Below are 18,877 nucleotides of genomic sequence, written 5' to 3'. Positions count from 1 at the left end.
AGTGTGATTAAGCCAAGACATAAATAACTGCTCAGACACTTAAGTGGGGACAGTGGATACCTGTTAGAGGTCACAACATTTAATTTAATATAAGAAACAATGACAAATAAGACAAAAAAAAAAAAAGGTGCTCAAAAGCCAGAGGCAAATAACAGGAATGTGAGAAAAGAACCAATTTCTTTTCAATTATACATATCCATGAGAAACAGGGAACTTTGTTAAGGAATCAGACATAGGAGCTACATAAACACCAAGTTCCCCAGGTTTTCTATAGGTTACTCAATTGTTCTGAGAGTGACTGCCTTTGAAACAACAGCAGTTAACTTTAGATTCAGCATCCCTTCTCATAGCATCTTGTAATTTCAATATGTTGTCGCTTGCAAAGTGAATTAAAAAGCTATTTTGGAGATAGACTGATGAAGCAAGACTGGTCTTATTCTATATATTCTAGATATACATTAGTAGTCCTGTCACTAAGGAAGCAAAAGAAATAAATATCATGAAGTCCATTTCATTAAAAATGTTCTTATGATTCCTCTTTTCTGTCATGCGACAAGGTACTTCAACTCGTTTCAAGACAAAAAGACGTCTGACGCATAGTGTTACTTAGCAGGCAAGAGGCATGATGGAAAAACCCTGCAATGCAGCTGGAGAGTCTGTGACTTAATGGGTTTATCTGAGCACAAGGTGTTGTTAAGCAGCATGCTTTCCTGCTTATTGCAATGGGATGCTGCTAGATATCTCCCACAAAATCAAATTCACCAGAGGTAGATGGTCACTGGATTACAGCCGGCTAGTGATCTGTCGGATGACACACTGAACTAATACAAGCATAGTTATGGTTCAAGTAACAGGCTGAAGGTCAAAGCTGAAGGCTTGATGGGTCTGTGCCTTGATTTGCTGCTTTTATCATGCAAGGCCTGGAAAGGATTCTTGGGTTACAGTAAAGCAGGGTCCTGTATTCTGTGTACTGACTAGCACCACAAGGGAAATGGCTGCTCAAGCTTATCTTTCCCCCTTGCTTCAAAAAGCAAGTAGCTCCCTTAACAGCTCAAGCCAGAAACATATACTGGAACAGTAATTTTTTCAAAAAAATTTCACACAAGAAAGGTAGCACAAGAGGATTAAAAATCTAGCTTCAGTAAAGTCATTAGCAAAGCTCCTTCTAACTTCAGAAGTTCAGAATTTTACCTGAAAAATATTAATTGCAAAAGTCTACTCTTCTTTTGAGAAGTTGGAACGTACATTTGCTTCCATCTAGTATTTTCCCAATACTCTCCTGATCTTGCTGTTTCTAAGTACAAGAAACATGAGAAACCAGCAAAGCTTTAGGTTTTGAAAGAGAAAATGTTGCAACAAACACCTGCTGAATGGAGTAACAGAACATAAGAGTGGTTGGGTTTCTCTTGATGTTCTGAATTCTGAAGATGCTTAATAACAGAGTGGCATTTTAAGTTTCTAACAAAGCGTATTTTCTCACTAACATCAGGTTTCAAACCAAAAATATATTTTCTCACTAATACTCAAAAGAACCGGAAAGCAACAAGTACTTATTCTTTTTTTTTTTTTTTAAATAGACCTAGTGAATAATCTTGGAAAATTTTAGTGAGTCTTTCCTCAGTAACAGCTTGATTTAAACTATTATTACATTTAGCAATATGAAACACAAAGAGAAACCTAATATGCTAAGAAAGCAAGCCTCCTGCAACAGAAAACTGTAGCTCCTTAATAAAACTATCTGGTGTATTAGTAAAACAGCAGATAAATGAGTAGCAAATAATTTACTTGGATTTTCCAAGGTCTTTAAGAAAGGACTGCAGAAGAGGCTGTAAGTACAAGCTAAATCACCATGAGGTGAGAAAGTAGTTCACATGTTTAAAAAAATGAAGACGTAGAAGACAAAATGGAAAAATATCTAATTTTAGCATGGGAAAAGATAACTGTGAGGTCCCTGATATCCCACGCTTCCATGTCTCCACATAGGAAGCCTGTTGCTTACTACAGTATCATCTGAAAAAGAAGACAAATAACAGAAAAATATCTATTATTCAGACTGCCAAACAATTACAGCATGCCACTTGTGGTTCCTGCTTTATAACTCACTCTTCTGTAAAGATTAATCTCCACAGAAAAAGGCAAAGTATTGCTAAATGTCTGTAAGAGGATAAGCTGCAATGCTTCATAAAAAATAATTCAAACCTGGCCAAATACAGACAACAGACAAGAAGAAAATCCAATGAGAAGGGATGTTGATACTTTAGTCTATGGCAGTCTTTTCTGAAATACGTAACCAATCACTCTCTATATGAGTGCTGTAAAGGACTATTGGTAGGGAGGACTTCTTTGAATTAGGCAAAAATGGAGATTCCAGTCATTAGTGCAATCTCATTCCAGAGTAATCATTCCAGTGTAATGGTCTGAGGTGCTTCAGCTACTTTGTATTTCCTTTCTTTCCCTCCTCCTTTCCAAGAGTGGAAGGATATGTTGGCATTTCCTAGGTATTAATTCTTCTCTTACATTTCCTCACAACATTCCTGTAGCATTACAGCCCACAGTGGGACCTCTCTATGCCCAAAAGTTCACAAAACTGATTTCTCTTCTTGAATTACCAAACTGGATCAACTGTTACAGTCAGTCTTGAGAATTGTGGAAAAAGAGGTAGACTGACTCCAAGAATAATATTACGAGACTTTTTCCTCTTAGAGAAATATAGCCAACCTTTTATATCAGGCTTACTCTTGTAGTGAGAATAGTGATAGTCCTCTTGTAATTTTGGGGTTTTTTGATATCTTGCCAGTGCCCAGCCCTGCTGTCTCAACTGAGGTAAATGAGAAATTGTCGTCAGCAGCAAATTAATTGCAACAAATTCTAAACCTTTTCTAGCTGAGAAAAGTATCAAAAAGTAAGTAAGCAAAAAATGCTTAGCATCCTTTGGCTCCCTTGGAGGCGTTTTTCTCCAGCTAGCCTCTAGGTCAGACATTAACTGCTGCCACCTCCCTTCCCTATCCAAGGTAGGACTTGGCCAATATTTCAATACACCCTTTATGAACCAAGAGTTCCCTGTCCTTACGCTGCTACAGAACCAGTCAAGAGGAGAAAGGTATTACCTAACTCTGATAGGGGTGTGGGGGCATATGTGTTATCTGAATTTGTTTGTGAAAGTACTGAGCAGCTTTTGATAGCTACGGGGAGGTATGTTGTAAACTCTCTGTAATGAATACTTGTAGACATGAATGTTTGTGCATACCTTCACTATAAGAACAAGCTGAAGCCTGTACCATTTAGATTGTCTTACTTTTCAGAATTGCACCTCTCTAAGCCTCTTCTCCTGAAGAAGATTTTATGTGATAATTGTATAAATCAGAAGAGTTCACAGATAAGCATTATGTGACTTTTCTTGACTGAAGCTGGAGATGACAAACAACTTATAATTTATTCTCAATTGGAAAAGCATTTAATAATAGGTTTGATTTGAAAGAGGATTCAACTGTAAGATCCCTTTATTGCAAATTATATTTGAAACAAGAGAGGATTCAGTACTTCAGGTAATCATACTGCCTTCTTTAGGAGGAAAAGTGGTCTTTCTCACAGAGAACTCCAAGCAAGTCTGGTACTATAATATTTATTTCTGTGGTATATGTATTTTTAGAACTGTCATGAGTTGCAAGTCTAAGAACAGTCAAGTGATGTTTATCCAAGGATGTATTGATACATACAATGACTTTTTTGTCTTATACCTTTAGTTTTTTACTTATGAAAAATTCGATTTCTGTAACTTGTGGAAGTAAATATAAAAACCTAATTTAAAGTCTCAATCCTGCCAGCAACCCTATATGAGAAGCCCATACTGCTGAGAAGCCCTTACTAAATCTGTAAGGTGTGTACACGGTCGTTTTGGTTCGGGCGAGCAAGGAGCTGTAAAGCAGAAAAGGTGTTCAAACTCTTCTTTCAGCTACCAAGTCACAGGAAGAGAGAGTAAGGATCTGTTTTATCTCTATACTCTTCAGATTCCAGTAAACAGTTAAATGGCAAGCCCAATGTCTTTTAAAGGCCAACCATCAGATTTACTATAAGGCTCCAAGTTTAAACTGGAGACAAAGGGTCAAGAAAACCAGCATTTATTCTACCCATTTAAAAATGGTCAAAATGTTCTTTCCTCAACCCTATTTGTTGTCATGATGAGTTCAGGATGCAGGACGTAAAATTTTAAACATTATCTTTTATGAGACCAGCTGACATAGCTGGAAGGAGTAGATCAGCTTTGAAGCACACCAGCGCTTCTTTACTCTATTATGCAAGCAGAACCTTTTCCACATTATATAGTCTAACAACTATTCTGGGTTGTGATTTACCTGTGTTAATCAGTTACGTAGTTTATCCAATTATGCGACACTCATAAAAACATATTGTAGGCAGTGTTTCCAGACACAGTACCTTCACATTGCACAGGGATTTACAGTTCAAGATGTAGTGCCTGTGGAAAGGGTGTTGGAGTCTTTAAAAATTTCAATTTTATATGTCACCAAGACGGCAGCATATCCAGGACCCAATGTCACCATCACATTTGGCACTGATGCTCAATTATTCAGTATAGCCTACTGAATCACCAAAACCACTTCCTGCAGCGGACTTTTTGTAGATCTCTTATCCAAGTACTGACCAAGCCCAGTCCTGCTTAACTGTATGAAAACATAGCCTAAGGTGGTGTGACTGCAAGCACAAACAGCGTACATCTGTCATTTCAGCTCAGTTAGCAATCCAGTTGCCTTCTTCAGAATTAAGCTTTCCTTTCAAGGCTGTCATAAGATGTAGTCTTATAGGAAGGGTTACTTTCCTGTAGTAAAATAATCTGAGTAGACTATATTCAAATATGAGCATTTTTTCTTTTACGAATTCTGGTCAGTGATGAAAAAACTGCCCATGTTGCACAACACTGGTTGAATTTGCTGGTAACTTCCTTTTCTGACCATTAGTTGTCTGGTAACTATTATTAAACTGGGTAAGTAAGAAAAGAAGATCTAAAAAAGGATAAATGATACCACTGTGGGATCATTTTATGAACAAGCACAGGTTTCTACAGTTACTCAGAGCCTTTGACAACATTCAATAGAGCCAATTTTTTCAAGCCTGAGTCTTTAAATTTAGGTGTCTAAATAAAAAATAAAGGAACCTGCCTAAGCATAAGTTTAGCAGACTGATTGTATGTACCCATGATCACACTTCCAGAAGTATTAAACTTCTACTACTCCTACCGATTTTAGGAAACATCTCTGACAATGGCAGCAGGAGATCTGATAATTATGGTCTATATTTGTATTTGAAAAAAAAAAAAAAGTAATAAGTTTACACAGATGCAGGCTTCTGTTGGGGCGTATCCTGATCTCTGCCTACAGCTTGAATAACTATGCTATATGCAGGACTGATGTGCAAGTATTCTTGCCCCCCGGCCATGAACAAGAAGCAGCACAGCTGCTGCTGCAGCCCATGTGCGATTGTAACAGGGCAGCTGCTGTATCCTTTGGAGAAGGGTGTTGCCTCACAAGTAGTTCCTCGTGGTTATGGAAGCATGTCCCATACACTCCATGTTCTCTGACCTGTTTCACCTTGAAATATCCTGTGCAGTAATTCAGGGTGAGCTTGCACTGATCTAGGGCTCCACCGAAGTCATGAGGTGGATACTCCTGATGTCCTGTCTCCCACATGTAATAAAGCTGTGGTAGGTATACTTAAACAGTTAGAGCAGGACTGGAAATAAATCTGAATTAGAACATAATTTGGGGGTTTTTTTTAGCTGGTCACACTAAAGATTTAGTGTTGTTTGATTATAATAAGTCTGCACGGTTAGTGTTATAAAAAAGAAGGTATTTTCTTTCCTGTTTCTCTTTGTACTCATGCTGGGCAAGACCTCTAGCCCAGTGCATCTGCATATAAAATGAAAGAAAATTTATAACAATAAGATCTTGCTACACCTAACAAGGATGTATCACTCCCCCACCTCTCAGTAAATTATTTTGCTGGAGGCTACATCATTCTCTCTGAGTAGTACGTTGGGAGTTGACAGAGGCGTGAATAATTCACCGCGTATGAAGCCTCCCTGAGCTGAGCTGAGCTGCAGCATGTTGGGCCGGCCTTTGATGCAGACTGGTTGGGCAGGTTCCTGGGCGCCCTGGGAACCGGTCTGACGGGCCTGTTATGCCAACAAATTCTGGTATGATTCCATGCTCTCCAGAATGCAGAAACCTGCCCAGCCAGTTAAATGAAAGGCATATTAGGTTATCCATTGCACATTGTATATATCTTAGGTGCAGCAGATCTCCTCTCGGCATTCTCTAGTGTGGTCCACAGTGGCTTCCTCATCTCACTTACACTTGAGGTTTATAGCTGGAGGGGAAGTCAATAGTAAATATTTATCACCCCGATCAAGAACAGAACTTTTCACAATTCAAACAGAAGGGTGAGTTTTGAAAGTCTTTCTTTAAAATTAATTTAAGATAACCTTAAGCAAAAAAATTTCTCTTATGCTTGAAGTGGTATAATGGCTATCTCCTTCATGTGTCTGAGTACTGCCAGTCTCTGTGGCACTTGTTGATAGGATTTTTGCGACTACAGCTTTCTGACCCTTCTGTGTGCAGCTCATCTGCAACACCATCTGCTCTGTCTGCAAGAGTATTTACTGGAGAAACAGTTCAATGAACTAAGCATGGGAGTGAGAGATAGAAACTTCATTGCCAATGACTTTGTGCAGGTGACTTAAGTATTGCTTATTGGTCTTCTCTTTTATACAGTGTTTTCATAAGCCCTGTTTCATAACAGCACTGTCGTGATAAGGCACAGTGCCATTGCAGTAAGATGTGTGGTTACTAATTCTTGCCAGACTAACTTATTTAATTATTCAATTTTATAGAGTGAGTTAATTAAACCTAGATTTACATATTCAGAATTGGCTTCATGGTAAGATAGGAAATGTACTTGTCATTCTTACTGCTTGCTTTCTATATACTTATTAGAAATTTACCTGTTTAGAATGAGTAACGGTGGTGGCAATGGTAACAAAAAGCAGTCCTAATCATGAAGAGTAGGCAGACCTGAAAGTTGTACCTGTATCTGCAACTGAATCCATTCACAGGTTCTGTGTCAAATAAGAAAAATTAAACAGTGTGAAAACAAAAGCTGTGGAATCTGGTAACTGATTAACTACTGGAGCACAGAAGTACTTGCTGAGCTGAATAGAAAGGAATGAAGACAGGTTTTGTCATGCCTGTTAGGACAAAATAACTCTTTAACTTAAGTAAATGTGAATCTTCTTGCGACCTGTGTAACTACATTTTTGAAGACCTCCACATAGCTACTTCCCTCTCCCTGGAAATCTTAATTTTGTCTATCTTTAAGTGAAATAATTACCATTCTTGTTCATGATGTAAAAAAAAATAAAAATCAAGAGTCCCCAGTGGACATAAACCACTAGATACAAAAATATCTATACAGGATTATGTAAGACTTTATGGTAGTCACACAACAGGAAGCTTCAATTATGGAGGTGTTTACTGCCAGCTATTTCCAGGTTGAAGCAAAAATTAACATTATTATTCTTTTGTAGAGTGCCAATAAAAAGGCCTCCTGAGCAGCCTGAATAGGCAATGAATAGCAAATTGAAATGACCTTCTCATTAGCAGCATTGTATCTGTGTGTAAAAATTTTTTATAAGTGTGGGAAAATGGAAAAGAACATAGAGAACGTTTTGTACTCTCACAGAATCTAATAATATTCATCCGGAAAAAATGTTTAATTTTTATCACGTCTGTGAATTTTGCTATCAAATATGGAAGGAAAACTTGCTAAGGAATAAACCATTTTCAAAAGAAAAAAATTATAGCTGGCTGAACTGTATAGTTTGCAGAAGGACTCTCTGTAGACCTTACAAAATGCTACAGGAGAGCTTTGATTTCTAAAGCTGCAGGATTTTAACACACCATATTTTTAAAATTCAAAACAAATAAATCAGTTTTACAAAATACTGCTTGCCATCCTCTCTCTCTCGAGTTTATGTGTTCCATTTGGGTTTTCCTTGGCTGCTTTTTTTTTAGGGGGTAAGAAGGGCAGGGGCCATTGTTTGAGGATTTTTTTTCTCAAAAAGTAAGTAAAATATCATTTTCCATATGTCATTTCTCTTTTGCTTGTTATCCTGTCCTGAATTTGTTGTTCGCTACAGTAAAAGGTAGATGGCATGATTTTGTACACAAACATGTAAACTTCTACTTCAGCCTTCCAAGGCTGAGATAAACATGCATAACTACTCAGACTACTCATGTTAACCTCAGAAACATCAGTAGGAGCAAAACATTTCCGTACGCAGCTAACACAAATAGGTGCTGCTGCTTAGAGTCTGAGGACCAGGAACACTGCACTGGGGTCCTGCAACAGCATCCCTCAGGTTGCTTTTTTTTCTTCCTCCATCAAGGCTCTTTAAAAGACCTGAGAGTTTCAGTTGAATAAATCCTGGCTGTTTCTGACTACAGATGAGGAGCAGTCAAAGCACTTCAAAGAAGAGTGTTTCTTAAAGCGAACAATGTTATTGGCATCAGGGAATTTGATCTTGGCTGGCTTTCAAAAGCAGCTACACAAGCAGCTTGAGAAGAATCAAATTCAACTAGTGGGGGTGATGGAGTGGCTCCTCCCTATTTTTCCAGAGAAAGTAACTACCTGTGCCAAACAGCAGTGGTGTGCTCTGTGCGTCCTCCCAGCTGTAAGAAATCATACTGTTCAGAGGACTGCCAGTTTCTACACTCCCAGTTCAAATCCCATTTAGGTAGCAGCTGAACTGTGCCACATGCTCTTATTTGCTGCATCTGAAGTTGGGCTCCTTTGATGTCCTTATTGGCAACTGCAACATAAAAGTTCATTAAATGAACATGACTAGAGAGTTAAGCAATATATTTATCCCTCAAAGTGGATCTGCAAACCAAGGAGGTTGGAGCACACTGGCCATGCATGTGTATGTGCAATCTACTAAATCTCATGCGAATAAATAAGGACTTCACTATTTTATATATATATGTATACATATATTTATATATACACGAAAAGAGTGATATATTTACCCTAGTGTTTAAAGCAATAGAAATATTTAAATTGGAGTTCCCGAGTGTAATTCAAAGCTGGTTTTAATCTTTACATCTAAATTTAAGGTAATAGAAGCAAAAAACGTAAGCTTTCTGCTAATCTCTTTTAACCCTGTTCATATGCATATGCAGTGAGCTAGGTCACCTTTTGCTACCTGAATGGTTAGGAACACTGATGCAGCCTCTGTACTACCCCCAAAAAGGGGGGGATGTGTGTGTGTGTGAATTAAATTATTTTACCTGTGCTGCAACATTGCAGTACTCTTACAACAGAAATTCAGTCATTACTTGATTTGCTGGTAAATAGTCCAGTCATGAAGAAGGAAGGCATTATCACTAAAGTGTGACTGAAAATCAACAGCTTCACATACTATTAGTAAGATTAAACATTTCAGACCAGCCAGGTCTAAAATGGGCTAGGATTAAATTAGATTCCCTTTTTGCAGAGTTGCTCATGGATAAGTATTCTGTCATCTAGTTTAATGTGCCATATTAAGCGTTATTTTGAAATCTGGACATAAGCCATGACACCATAGAAAGTTTCATATCTGTTCAAGCGCAACAATGGTGAAGCATTTTTCCCACAGTTTTATTGTCTAGGTGTGTGTGTTTACTCTTATGAGATGAATGAGATGCAGCTCCAGTTAGACTAGTCAGCTTAAGACAACCAATGTAAGTGAATGTGGAATATCAGACTCTTCAGTAATTTTTGTAGTACATTTAATGAGCCAGGGATCTATTCAGTAATTGGTGGCCAAGAATGTGATTACAGAATACATGAAATCAAATAAATCTGGAAGGGAGATAAAGGTAAAGTTCAACTGCTGGTCTTAATCCGTTATCACTTATTGTTGAGTAGATAAGAATAATACTGTAGAAGCCAAAGGATTTATATTGCTATAAAGTTCAACATGAGAGAATATAAGAATAAACTGCTCACACAGTTTATTGGGAAATAAAATGGATAACACAATTATTTTCCAGAGTGCTTCCTATAAATAGAAAGAAAAGTCCAGTTTATAAAATACCTGAACAATCGACAAGAGGGCTATTTTATTGCTACTTATCACATCTGTGTATATACTTAAGACATCTGTTTCTCTTAACTCTGAGAAAATTATTACTTTCCTACAGCACAAACTTTTAGATTATAGAAGTTTCAAAAGTAGAATAAAAAGCTGCCAACAAGCATTATTTAAGAAGACTGGAGTGTTTGTCACAACCTATTATGACCATTTCTTCCATAAGATGTAGCTAATTTTAGTTCTATCATACATGTACTGATATGATGGATCAAACTTATGATGTAAGTAATCCGCTGCTGAGCTACTGAACATTGGATTTATTTTAGTTTAGTTGAAAAATAAGTGGTTAAATAATGGTAAGAAGTTAGCAGAAAAGTTAAGTACAAGATTTTTCAAAATACTTCAAAATTCAAGGTACATATTTGATGGGAAACTAAGAGTATTTTCAACAAAGGTGGACAACAGATTTAAAGCCTGTTTAATCACAGGTCGTCTTGGACTCCTGTCTGACAGTATTTCGAAATACTTCAGAAATGTTGAAATAGCATTTCAGATCCTGTTTTATTTTACACTGTAGCTCTATACTCATGATACTTTCTGGAGATCTGAGTAATACAACAAGAGTAAGATGGAACAGCTACTAACAATTATTAAATACCAGAACACCTAACTTTTTTCATACCGCTATTAATAATCTAGAAAGTATGTGTTTGCAGCACTGGTCTATGCAAACTGATCACCACTGTGTCCTCTAATCATGATGCTAAGCTGTCTCTGCAAGTGTTCCTATATGTACCAAAATAGTGGAACCTTGTGAAGGCAGAATAGTAATAGTGAAAAGCTGTGGTTTGTTTCTATGTTTCTACTTCATTACTACGGAGAACTACGAACTAAAAATCAAGGGGTTTATCTCATGACAGACAGCAGGGTTGGTCCCAATGTATGGAAGCACATTGATCTGCAATTTGGGCAAAAAAATTACACTGGTAAAAATCTCAAAAGTGACACAAAGTTCAGCTGCCTTGTCATACTAATTATATGAGCCTACCAGTTTTCATACTCACATAGAACATTAAAACATATTTTAGGCTGTTCTGTTGTACGCTAAAATGACAAACCCATTGAATCTGTTAAGACTAAGAAGTGGGGGAAGCATTACAAATACATCTTCTGTGTGTAAATCCCAGCAGTCAGCAGACAACAAATCCTGCGGAAAAGGTAGATCTTGCAGCGTGGCCTGAATACCAGCAAGGCCACGTCTGCCACAGTAGTATAACCTGAAGATCCTTTTTACACCTAAAGCAGCAAGAATTTCTTTCAGGTAGGCTCCCCCTGTACGGGCAGCATTCATTTTACTGCAGGCTCTCACACATACCCTTGCTTTTCCGTAGTGTTTTGCGCCTGCTGCCATGTTTAGCCGTGGCACCTGCCAAGACCTGGCTTGTCCCCTTGGGTTATCTTCTGGCTGCTCTCCGTGGCAATCCCAAACGCCAGGCCAGACACAGGCTGAGGAGGAGAGGGCCAGGACGAGGCCTGTCGGACGCGATGGCTGTTTGAAATGGCGGGCCCACGGCACCCGAACGCGGCCTGCGGCGGTTGCTGCGGCCCTGGGGCGGCTGCCCCGACGGCCGCGGGGAGGAGGGCAGACCCCGGCGCGATAGACCTTCACAGCGCCACTCTCGCGAGAGAGGGGCAGAAAGCTCGCGAGAACTGCGCGGGCCCCACCCCCCTCCGCAGGCAAGGCGCTCGGCCTTGGGTTTTCCTTTTCCCGCCGTTTCGCGCGGAGCCGCCAGGAGCCAACCAGGTAACGGCGCGCGCTTTCCTCCTCACCGCCGCCGCCTGGTAACGGCCGCTCCCGCTCCGCGGACCGGTTCCGCTACAGCTCCGCACCGTGACCGGGGCTTCCCCCCCACCAAGCCCGAGTCCCGTTTGGTTCCCACGGGGCACGTTGCAAACACTGGCCCTGCTTCCGCAGGGAGCCCCCGCGGGGCGGAACGGGCCGCGCTTGCCCGTTCTCTCCGTTTGAGAGGCTCCGGCCGGTCTTACTGCTGCTGCTCGGGAGAAGGGGCGTGTGGGACATGCCAGACCCCTCCTTTGCCGTCCAGACCTCTGGGCGTGACACAAGCCTGGCGGGAAGCTGGGGCGGCTGAGGCGCGGATGCTTGCTCCCGCCTGGCAAGTTCCAAGGCGCTGGTCATGGCAGGATTTCTCAGAGCACTCCGGCGTGTCTTACGAGTGAGTTTTCTGTATAGTGTTTGTGCAAAGGGAAAGGAGGAAAAATAAAAAACCACCACCGCTGGGAGGTACAGGAGAGTTGAGTTTGTAGGAGCAGCTGGTGCTCAGGCTTTTTGGTGGGGGTCAGGGGTTCAGGAAACTTTGCGCTCTCTAGAATCACAGAGAGGCAATGTGTGCCTGTCAGCGAAGTATAAATACAGATAAGCAGCTTCAGTGCTTTATCGGTGCTACCTGCCAGTGCTGATCAAGGCGTGTGTAGGAAGGCAATCGTTTGTAAAGCTCCGCAAAGTTTTACGATGCCGGAGGGAGCTGGTAGTTGGAAGAAGAGGGGAAATAGAAGTGTTTAGGTTCTGTGAAAGGGTTAGTCGGGAGGAGAGGAGCAAATGCCCGTCTGAGAGAGCAGCCCTGCTCCCCACCTGAATACAGCAACAGGACATTCGGGAGAGGGGCTGGCATTGTGCCTCCACCCCCCCTCAGGCAGCTTCCAGTTCTCTCCCTGCCTGCAAGTGTCTGTACATCCAGCCGAGGTGGTTTTTTTCCCCTAAGAACTGGAAAATCCTTTCTTAGGACTGGAGACTAAGCTAAGAAGCTGACATCACTGAATGCCTTTTGTACCTGTGCAGCTGCCCACACCTGTCAAAGGCTCTACTTGAACTCTTGATAGGGGTCCTCTATTTGAAGGCAAGTTGAACATCTGTAGACAGCAATGGTTCATTTTGGGATCTTGAGGCAGGTGAAGCTTGGGAAAACCCACTGCTCTTTTTTACCCTGTTTATATTCAGTTGATGTACTAATCATTTGCAGAAACTCTGAGCAAGTCTTGTGTGTTTGTTTCTTACAGTCATCTTTGGGGGGGGGGAAAACCCAAAACCTCAAAACAAAAACACTAGGGACAGCCTTTACTAATTGTAGAGTCAGATGCCCTTTGCTTGAAAATAATTCATCTGACGTATTCAAATCTAAGGCAGTAAGTGAGAGCAAGTTTGTTGATTTCACTGCCCTAGCACTTGACAGAGAAAAAGATGGCTTCTGAGATATCTGTTGTTGAAGGTAGAAAAATAAGAGTTTAAAAGACATTCCTAACGTCACTAGGCAAACTGTTCCACAGAGAAGCATTGTAAGATGGCTTAATGTGACTGCAGGCAAAGCGGAGCATTTCAGCTGCAAAGATGCAGATTACTGTTCAACTTCTGCTGAAGAATTATAGGCAGTGCTAATTTGAAAAGGTAATTTTATTTTTTTGTTAAAGACTTCTTTTAATATAATAATATTTGCTAACTTGAAACTAGGTAGTGAAATAGGCACTGGATTTTTTTTGGACAGACCATGTTAAAGCAAATGTGGACCTACCTAATGATTACTGAGTGTTCTGTCAGCTCCATTACCGTAGTGTTTAAGTATCCTTATATTATAAAAACCATACAGTTCAAGTGTTCCTGTGTTGTCAAGAATAATGCTTTGTTCCATTTATTCCATTATTTTTATTCCATTTTAAAGACAGAAAGAAAAGTGACTTGCTTAAGACTGTGGACAGAGATATGAGAAAGGAGACCAAAACCAAGGCCTCCAGGCCCTACACTAGGTCACTGACCACAGGACTGAACACTTTATCGTGGTGAATCTAGGGGACCAGCTACACTAGTAGCTGCATTCAGATATTCTAAGTTGCTGGAAGGCTCTCAGGATAGGAAATGCAGCTTCTTGACTAACTGTAGACCTTGTATCGTCTGAACTACAACTATGACTTGTGCCTCAAAAATTTGAGAGCCAATTGCTCCTTTTATTTGTCTATATAGACATGGTGGTTTGCTTGCTCAGGCAGCTGCTTTAGAAATAGTACAAAATACCTTAGATTTTTTTTTCTTATTGTAATTTATGTTACAGAGTAATAGAGATAGCTTTGTCCACCTGGTAATGACACAGTCCCTGTTCAAAAGTGTTTGTTTAAAATTGACCACATAAAAATGGGGAAAACAGAATGTCCAGTTTCTCACACAGGGAAGTGAAGGAGAGAGAGATTACGTGAGTATTTCAATATTGGCCACCCAGTGCCAATAGAACTGAATCTTACCTTGGCTCGGTCCCAGATCTGAGTACCATGCTTCCCCTGTAGTTTACCTGAGGGCATCATCTGTGCTAAGAAACCCTTCAAAACAAATAAGAATTATGGGTAAGATTGTTCTGAGTTGTGTAGGCAGTCTGGCTTGTAAGAGAGCTGTCTGACTTGAACAGTTCTCAGATACTAATGTTTTGGAGATTTATACATTTTGAGATTACTCCTATTTCCTTTTCATCAGGAAATGGGAATAATTTCAGTATAGAATCATGAAGACTTCAAGGGGATGTGAACTTTTCAGAGAAGGGTGTAATTTGAATCCATGTTTATGTGAAGGATGTATGTATACAAATACATCTCTGATAAAACTTTTGGCAAATGCTTTTGCTGACAGCAAGATTTTGGAAGCATGGGTTACTTCTGAAAAACAGGAATTCTCTTTAAGTGTAGCTTTACATAGGAAAAGAATAAAGACTCCTAAGCATATTAATCTAATTTTAAGTTGATAGCTGTTTGGGGGAGGGGTGAAGGGAATTCTGTTAATTTATAATTACTTGTAGCAAAATACTTAGCATCTTCCACGCTTTCAGAGAGACCGTCAGTAAGTACAACTTGAGAAGGATAGGCAGTACGCTTTGTATTTTATCCATGGCTGCAAGTTACACTCTGAAAATGCAAACATAAGTGTTGTCGATCTGTCATTGCAGGCACACCTCTTCAGAAACAGCTTCATAACTATGTAATTTAAAACTTAAAGTGTGAGAGTGAGCCAGTTCTGCAAATAAGTCAGAGAAGTTGGGAGCAGAAAAAAACAAGATGAATGCATCTGGAGGAAACTGTGGGAGCCCTAGTTCTGCAGAACCTGCTGGAGATTTCTTCAAGGAATTGTGGTCCAAACTGAAAGAATGTCATGATAAAGAAGTACAAGGTAAATTGTTAAAGTCTGGGTTCACAGAAGGCTGTCTGTTACCACACGAAAACTTTGACCCAGAGTACCACTCCATCTGCATGGAACTAAATAGATTTTTAATGTCTTATGTTATGTGGAAAGTTGGACTGGATGATTACAAATGATCCTTACAGATTGACCCTAAGCCTGTCTTAACAGGATTAGATTTAAACTGTCAACAGGTATAAATGATTTGCTAGGTCAAAGAAAAAGTAACACAATGTTAAACATAATGTTACATGGGATCTGTGTTTGCTTAGGAAATATTTAAATGTTACTTTACCTTTAATGGATTGTGATTCAAATTTTCCAAATCAGGTTATTCAATGGATTTTTTTTTTTGCTTTGCTTTTTTTTTTTTACCTTTGGGTTTAGTCACTTCAGATTAAATGGCTTTCATTGTTTATTTCCCCTAAATTGTGCAAAATACCACTGCAGATTCATATAACTAAGTGAAAAGTATTTGTTCAGGTTTTGGTGTTCTAAATCTTCTCAACAAGATTTATTAGAGTTGCTTATATGTCTATTATATTTTGTGACCTGTGATACGAGTTTTACTATGGATTGACTGTTAATGTCTGTTCATTCTTCAATAGTGCAGAAAATTAATAACACTCAAAGATGAGTTATTGCACCATATATTTATATTCTTCTTATAATATTGTTTCACAAGTAGTATTCATAAAATGTTTTGCTAAAAAATACTTGACAAGAAGTTCAGATTTTGTTCTGCTAATCTTAAGTCACACAATCCATTCTTTTGGATGGAATTAGAACAGTATTTGACTGAGTCTTCCAACAAGTATAACCTTATGCATGAAACATTATTTATCTTAGGCTGGAATAAAAGCAGGTGAGTTTTTGTGAATTAAGAATTTGGGTCATGCAAGTGGATCTTTGTAGCCAGACTATTCCAATGGCCTTGGTCATTTCCATTAGCCCCAAAACAGTTCCAGGTCTGTCCGTTTAGGTCCAGTTATATCATCACTTCTTAATTTCAAAAACTGAGGGATTGTTTCATAACGTATAGATGTTTCATACCTCCCACTGAAAGTCTTGACTCAACAATTTGCAAAACTGGGCCTCGACACTGTTAGTAATTTAAAAAACAAATAAAAGAATTTATATTAGTTTGGCAACTGAAAAGAAAGATGTACCAGATAGTAGCATTTTGTTACATTAAAAAAAGTATGTGTAACTATATGAAATATAATTTTATACTGTGTCCAAAAACACACACAAAAAATCTTTTTTTTTTTTTTTACTTCTTTTTTTTAATTCTTGCTGGTTCTTTTCAGAGTGAGTGTGATGTCAGCCGCAGATAAATGCGGAAGTACTGACAGAATGGGATCTGGCAATCAATGGCATGTCTGAACAACAAAAACTGAACAAACAAAAAGCTCTAATGTAGAGGGTAATGTTAAGTGACCCCTTCTCTGGTTTCTTGGGATGTGCAGCACGTGATTTTAAAGTTTTGGTTTTCTTTATGCAAGTGAAGATACTTTTCAGAATGCATGCTGGGTGTGGCCAGATAATTTTGCCACTAGGCAGTCTTTTTCATGCCTAGCCCTTTGTCAGTATGTCCCGCACCGTGTTAGGTAAAATTAGGTCTTCCATGATAACATCAAAGACATGCCTGAAGGATAGTTAATTTTTTCAAAAGGTGGGGATCCTCTTATAGAAAATGGTACTGGAAGATATTTTAGAAACATCAAACACAGGCTTGCCTGGACTTTGCTTGTTTCTGAAGTCTATAAATAAGAATTAAAATTGACTCATGAGTTTCCAATCTAAATGTCAGCAAAAAATTATTTTAAAGATGGTGGAAGGTGGATTAAGGGGAAGTTAGTAGTTGGAGAAAAAGCATTTTGCGTATACAGTGCACAATGTGCTGAACACTGTAATGGTGTAATTATTATTTATTACAAATCCATGAAATGTAGGATTTATGACACATGAACTTGAAATGCTTAGGCATATTATACAAGTTATAATATTTATATATGTATAGAGCATAGACTAAAGAATCCTTCAAACTCATACAGTTTGAAATGGATTTTATTGAATTTTTATATTACTATATTGTAAAGGGTATATTTTTCCACCATGTTAGCTAAACAAACCCAGCTTCTTATTCTTTTAAACTGATCATGTGCAAAAAATTCCAAATTTTGGCCTTCTTCAAACAAAATAGCTATCATTTTCTCTCAAATTTATTATGTGACAATGGGTAGGACTCCTACAACCCAGTTCCCAAAGATGTTGGGCATGGTCAACATCAGTTGACTTCTCATGGAATTCAGAAGTGCTAAGCAACTCAGAATAATGGTCATTAAAACTATATTTACTTTTATTTCCTACCTGTAGAATGTGTGGGATACTTGCATAGTGCTCACAAATTAGAAAAGAGTTTAATAATGCTGTTTATAAAGTGACTAATTTCTGCAGGTGTTAATACTTGCATTTAGCTTAAAATAATTATACTTGCTGCATGTGGGTCTTACCAACATGATTCCTGAGGATGAATTCAAGTCTAAAGCTCTATACTAAAAAGAAACATATTTCAGCATAGAAATGTATGTGAGGAGAGTTTTGTGTACAAGAAATAGCTTTTTTTTTTTTTTTTTTTTTTTTCCAATTCCTCCTTACCTCTGAAAAGCAGAAGATACCAATAGGGGAAAAAACTGTAGTCACAGATGCAGAGAAAATTACGAGGAAGGCAATCTCATTGATAGATTGCTGTAGGAAAGGAAATGGCTGGAAGCTCCTCTAAAGTAAATAATTACAGAAATCAGGGCTGGAAGGGATCTTAGGAGGTCATCTAGTCCATCTTTATACCCTTAAGGTAGGATTATGTCTGTGTCACTGCTGACGGAAGCTTGTCCAACCTGTTCCGAGAAAACTTCAGCAATAAAGATGCTGCAGTCTTCCCAGCCACTGTCAATTTTAAGTGGATTTAATGCATTTGAAAACTCATCAGAACAGAAATTGTCGTAGCCGTTAATTGAAATGTTACAGGTATGTAGTCTAATCAAGTTGCAAGTTTCATAAAACAGTGGTGTATGTTTGTTTAATCTGCCTAATTATAGCTTAAAGAAAGTCTCCATCACTTTAATGGAGACAGTGTGTCATTTACTGAAGCACTTAGGAGCTTTAGGTAGTGTAGATTTATATAGTCTGCAGCTTGTCTAATTTTCATAGAAATATCGTGTGAAAGATAAAACTGAATTGGGAATGTACATACTGTAGTTTCATGAAAGTTTGTATGCTTACCAGAGTGTTAAATAAGGAAATCTGAAAAAGCAAAGCTCTTTAAATGAGTATGCTTAAAACCTCCCAAGGCTCTGGAAAAGTAAAAGGAAGAGATTACACCCGCTGTAGTAATTCAGCGCTCTTGGATAAATGTAACAAACTGGTTTCCTGCCTTCTCATTGGAGTCATTTGAATTAAGAAAAAATGCAACCTTTAAGTAACTAGTTAGGTTCCTCCTGAAT

General features: G+C 38.8%; 1 protein-coding gene and 1 long non-coding RNA gene across 8 annotated transcripts in view; one reads left to right on the top strand and one right to left on the bottom strand.

Annotated features, from left to right (window-relative positions):
* The window catches only part of LOC129203005 (uncharacterized), a 34,754-nt gene extending 22,929 nt beyond the window's left edge, over positions 1-11,825 (bottom strand). For both annotated transcript variants that reach the window (XR_008575888.1, XR_008575887.1), the window contains exon 1: positions 11,520-11,825. This is a non-coding gene — a long non-coding RNA (uncharacterized LOC129203005). The remainder of the gene's footprint in view (positions 1-11,519) is intronic.
* The window catches only part of RBBP8 (RB binding protein 8, endonuclease), a 42,326-nt gene continuing 29,769 nt past the window's right edge, over positions 6,321-18,877 (top strand). The window contains exons 1-3 of one of the 6 annotated variants that reach the window (XM_054816822.1): positions 11,962-12,378; positions 13,521-13,604; positions 15,142-15,362. In XM_054816822.1, coding sequence (XP_054672797.1) covers positions 15,251-15,362 — 112 coding nt within the window. In that variant the 5' untranslated portion in view covers positions 11,962-12,378; positions 13,521-13,604; positions 15,142-15,250. The other 5 variants (XM_054816819.1, XM_054816818.1, XM_054816821.1 and 2 more) reach the window with 5 other exon arrangements.

Source organism: Grus americana, chromosome 2 (assembly GCF_028858705.1).
Source record: "Grus americana isolate bGruAme1 chromosome 2, bGruAme1.mat, whole genome shotgun sequence".
Taxonomy (NCBI): Eukaryota; Metazoa; Chordata; class Aves; order Gruiformes; family Gruidae; genus Grus; species Grus americana.
Note: the sequence above shows the minus strand (reverse complement) of the source record. Positions and strands in the feature narration are given on the sequence as shown.